General features: G+C 44.3%; 1 protein-coding gene across 1 annotated transcript in view; it reads right to left on the bottom strand.

The window, feature by feature from the left end:
- The window catches only part of LOC132039491 (uncharacterized), a 6840-nt gene extending 4793 nt beyond the window's left edge, over positions 1 to 2047 (bottom strand). The window contains exon 1 of the mRNA XM_059429964.1: positions 1780 to 2047. Within this exon, the coding sequence (XP_059285947.1) occupies positions 1780 to 2047 (268 nt within the window). The remainder of the gene's footprint in view (positions 1 to 1779) is intronic.
- Between the last annotated feature and the right edge of the window lie 2311 nt (positions 2048 to 4358).

Raw genomic sequence — 4358 nt, 5'->3', positions numbered from 1 at the left:
GGAAACTATTCTTTGACGGAGCATCAGCTACTACATTAGCTTTTCCAGGATGATATAGAATATCCACATCATAATCTTTCAGCAACTCTAGCCACCGCCTTTGGCATAAATTCAAGTCCTTCTACTTAAAGATATACTGGAGGCTCTTATGATCAGTATAAATATCAACATGGGCACCGTATAAATAGTGCCTCCATATTTTCAAGGCATGAATTACCTCACCTAACTCAAGATCATGGGTTGGATAATTCTTCTCGTGCTACTTCAGTTATCTAGAAGCATAAGCAACAACCTTGCCATGCTGCATTAATACACAGCCCAAACCAATGCACAAGCATCACAATATATCACATAGCCATCTGTTCCCTCTAAAAGAGTCAAAACGGGCGCTGAGGTCAACTTGTCCTTCAATATCTGAAAACTCCGCTTACATGCATCTTTCCACTAGAACTTAGCTGATTTCTGAGTCAGCTTGGGTAATGTGGAGCGAAATAGAAGAAAATCCTTCCACGAACCGTCTATAATATCCTACTAGGCCCAAGAAACTATGTATCTTTGTTAGTGTCGTGGGCCTTGGCCAATTCTTCACAGCTTCAATCTTTTGAGTATCCACTCTAATACCTTCATCCGAAATAATGTGACCAAGAAAAGCCACTGAGTTCAACCAGAATTCACATTTGGAGAACTTTGCATATAGCTCTTTATCTCAAAGAACTCTATGCACTGCGCATAAATGGTCTGCATGTTCAGCCTTTGATGAAGAATAAACCAGAATATCATCTATAAACATGATCACGAACAGATCTAGGAAGGATCTAAATACCCGATTCATTAGGTCCATAAATACAGCTGGAGCATTAGTTAATCCAAATGATATGATACGGAACTCATAGTGCCCATATCTAGTCCTGAATGCCGTCTTCAAAATATCTTTCTGCTTCACCCTAACCTAATGATATCCCGACCTCAAATCTATCTTTGAGAAGTATTTGGTGCCTTGCAACTAGACAAATAAATCATCAATCCTCGGAAGCGGATACTTATTCTTTACATTCACTTTATTCAATTGCCGATAATCAATACACATTCGCAAAGAGCTATCCTTCTTTCTTACAAATAATACCGGCGCTCCCCACTGTGATGTATTAGGCCTAATAAAGCCTTTATCGAGTAAATCCCGTAATTGCTCCTTTAATTCTTTCAACTCTGCAGGTGCCATTCTATAAGGAGGAATGGATATTGGCTGAGTATCTGGCAATAGATCAATAGTAAAATCAATCTCCCGTTCCGGTGGAATGCCTGGAAGCTCATCTGGAAACACCTCTGGAAATTCATTGACCACAGGGACAAACTGGAGGGTCGGTGATTCTGCTTGCACATTCTGGACCCGAACTAAGTGATAAATATACTCCTTTCTGATCATCTTCCTTGCCTTAAGGTGGGAAATAAACCTACCCCTCGGCGAAGCAACATTACCCTTCCACTCTAGGGCTGGCTCGCCGGGGAACTGGAATCGAACTACCTTTGTTCTGCAATCAACATTAGCATAACACGAAGCCAACCAATTCATGCCCATAATAACATCGAAATCAATCATGTCTAATTCAATTAAATCTGCTAGGGTATGGCGGTTACAAACCATAACAACACAACCTCGATATACTCGCCTAGCTATAACTGGATCACCAACCGGCATCGACACCTCAAACGGCTCAATCAAGTCAGGCTCTATCCCAAACTTACCAGCAACAAATGGAGTAACATATGATAAAGTAGAACCTGGATCAATCAGTACGTATGCATCATAGGAGGAAACTGATAATATACCTATGACTACGTCAGGAGACGACTCACGATCCTGTCTACCGGCTAATGTATAAACACGGTGTTGAGGCCCACTCAAGCTAGATGTTCCACTTCTTCCTCTATCACGTCTCGCTGATGTCTGAGGAACTTGCCCTGAAGGGCGCACTGATGAAGAAGAACCAACTACGGACCCTGTAGGCTGGACAATGCCTACACCACCCTTCGACGGACACTCCCTCATCACATAACCTGGCTGGCCACAAGCATAACAAGCATTCGACCCAAATCGACACTGTCCGGAATGTAATCTTCCGCACTGGACACATCACGATACAGGTGGTCTTATCTGGCCTGACTCTGGTCTATGCTGAGAACCTGATGCTCTAGAACTCTGGCCCACTTCTGAATAAGAAGGCCGATCAAATCTAGGGCCTGAAAACCGCTGAGGTGCACTCCTTGCTGAATGAAATGAATATAAAAAATGTTGCTGTCTCTGTCCTCCTTTGAACTCACCAACAATATCTAAGGATCTGGCCCTCTTACCATGGCCCCGGTCACACTCGCGCTCTGTCCTCCGTTGACGCTTGCGATCCTCTAAATTCTGTGCATATACCTGTATACAGGAAATATCCATGCCCGACTGTAATGCAGCCGTTGTACACTCATCTATCAAATGTGGCCCTAGACTAGCCACGAAACGATGAACTCTATCCTCCATCTCATCTACCATGGATAGGGCATATCTAGCCAAAGAATCGAAGTGCACACAATACTCCTGAACACTCATACTGCCCTACTCAATACGCAAGAATCTATCTGCTCGAGCCCGTCGGACTTCTGGTGGTAAATAAGGGCAAATAAAAGCATCTGAAAACTCTTGCTAAACGGCTGGAGCAGCATTCTCTCCCTTAGACAGCTCCCATGCCCGATACCACTGCACTGCAATATCACGGAGCCTATAAGATGCCAGCTCCACTGACTCGACCTCATCGGCGTGCATAACCCTCAAGATCCACTGCATACTATCAATAAAGTCCTAAGGACCATATTTTGCTTCAACATAGAAAACTCTGGAGGATCTAATCCGAGAAAAGTCTTAACTCTCGCACTACCGGCTCGGTCTCCCTGATCAACACCAACTCCCTGCCGCTGAGCCTGTGCGGCTATCAATCTGGTCAATAGCCGTGTAAAGATCTCACATATCCTGGCCCGGTGCATTTGGCTGAGGAACTGGGGACACTGGGCAAGTGCTAGAAGGGAGTATGCGAAGTCTGGGATGGGCTATCACTCTGGGACTCGCCCCAAGCCCTGATAGCCCGCTGAGTACGGCTAGTTGCCTCACCAACCACTCCCTTGCCCTTCTGGGCGACTGTAGCTTTCTTGCGAGGCATTGCTGAAATCAGAATAAATTATTAAAAGACAGACTCTTAACACATGGCTCGATCGCACGATCTAAGAGAGAAAGAATGACAATTTTCTAAATGTCTCGTAGCCTCCTGTTTATAAGTGTGGTGCATGACACACTCATAAACAAGACTCTACTAAACACGGTTTGTAGACAACCCTAGGACGGAACGGCCCTGATACCACTTCTGTCACAACCCAAACTGATGAGCCGCGACGAGTGCCTGAACTACGTGACCAAACACCCCTATACTCATACCTAGACAACACTACATAATAAGGGCCCACGAGCAACTCAATCTGGATTAAACTGACTCATGAAAGAATAATATCGAGGAATCATGTATCACGCACACACACACACACACACACACACACACACATATATATATATATATATATATATATATATATATATATATTGAAGATAACAAAACAAGCCAACTAGGTGCCACATGAATCCCCGTACACAAAAGAATGGGAGCGCGATGAAAGGCTACATCACAAGTCATCTACAAGTAACTGTCTACAGACCTCTAATGGAATAAAAGCTGTAGAAAGTACGGGATAGGGCCCCGTCATACCCATATGCATATACATCTCAAAAGAGTGGCATACCAAAATAAACCGCGGCTCGGATCAAGTGGAGCGCACCGACTACGACCGAGGGAGAGTCTTCGAGTGGGTCACCTCTCTGTTACACTGAACCTACGGGCATGAACGCAGCCCCCCGAGCAATAGTGGAGTCAATATGAATAATGTACCGAGTATGTAAGACACAAGAATGACAAGTACATAAAAGTCCTGAGAGACATTTGAAACATGAAAGCAAATCTCAATATCTGAATGCATCTATAGCCAACAACTGAGGAGATCTACAACTTTGTATGACTGAACTGCCTCTAAGGGTGTATGATATGCATAAGTCATAAAATAACTGATAGTGCTGTGGAACGTACAACCCGATCCATATGTAATATAATAGTGTCGAGGAATGTACGGCCCGATCCATATCTTATATAATCCCGCGTCCGGGCATCACATGTTCGGGACGACAATCATCTCACGCCACCCACTAGTGGTGCTGCCCGGCCATATAGGCACGGTGTAATCATACATCATCATCCATAAGCCGCCCACCGTAGTGG

This window comes from Lycium ferocissimum, chromosome 12, assembly GCF_029784015.1.
Source record: "Lycium ferocissimum isolate CSIRO_LF1 chromosome 12, AGI_CSIRO_Lferr_CH_V1, whole genome shotgun sequence".
NCBI classification, from domain to species: Eukaryota; Viridiplantae; Streptophyta; class Magnoliopsida; order Solanales; family Solanaceae; genus Lycium; species Lycium ferocissimum.
Note: the sequence above shows the minus strand (reverse complement) of the source record. Positions and strands in the feature narration are given on the sequence as shown.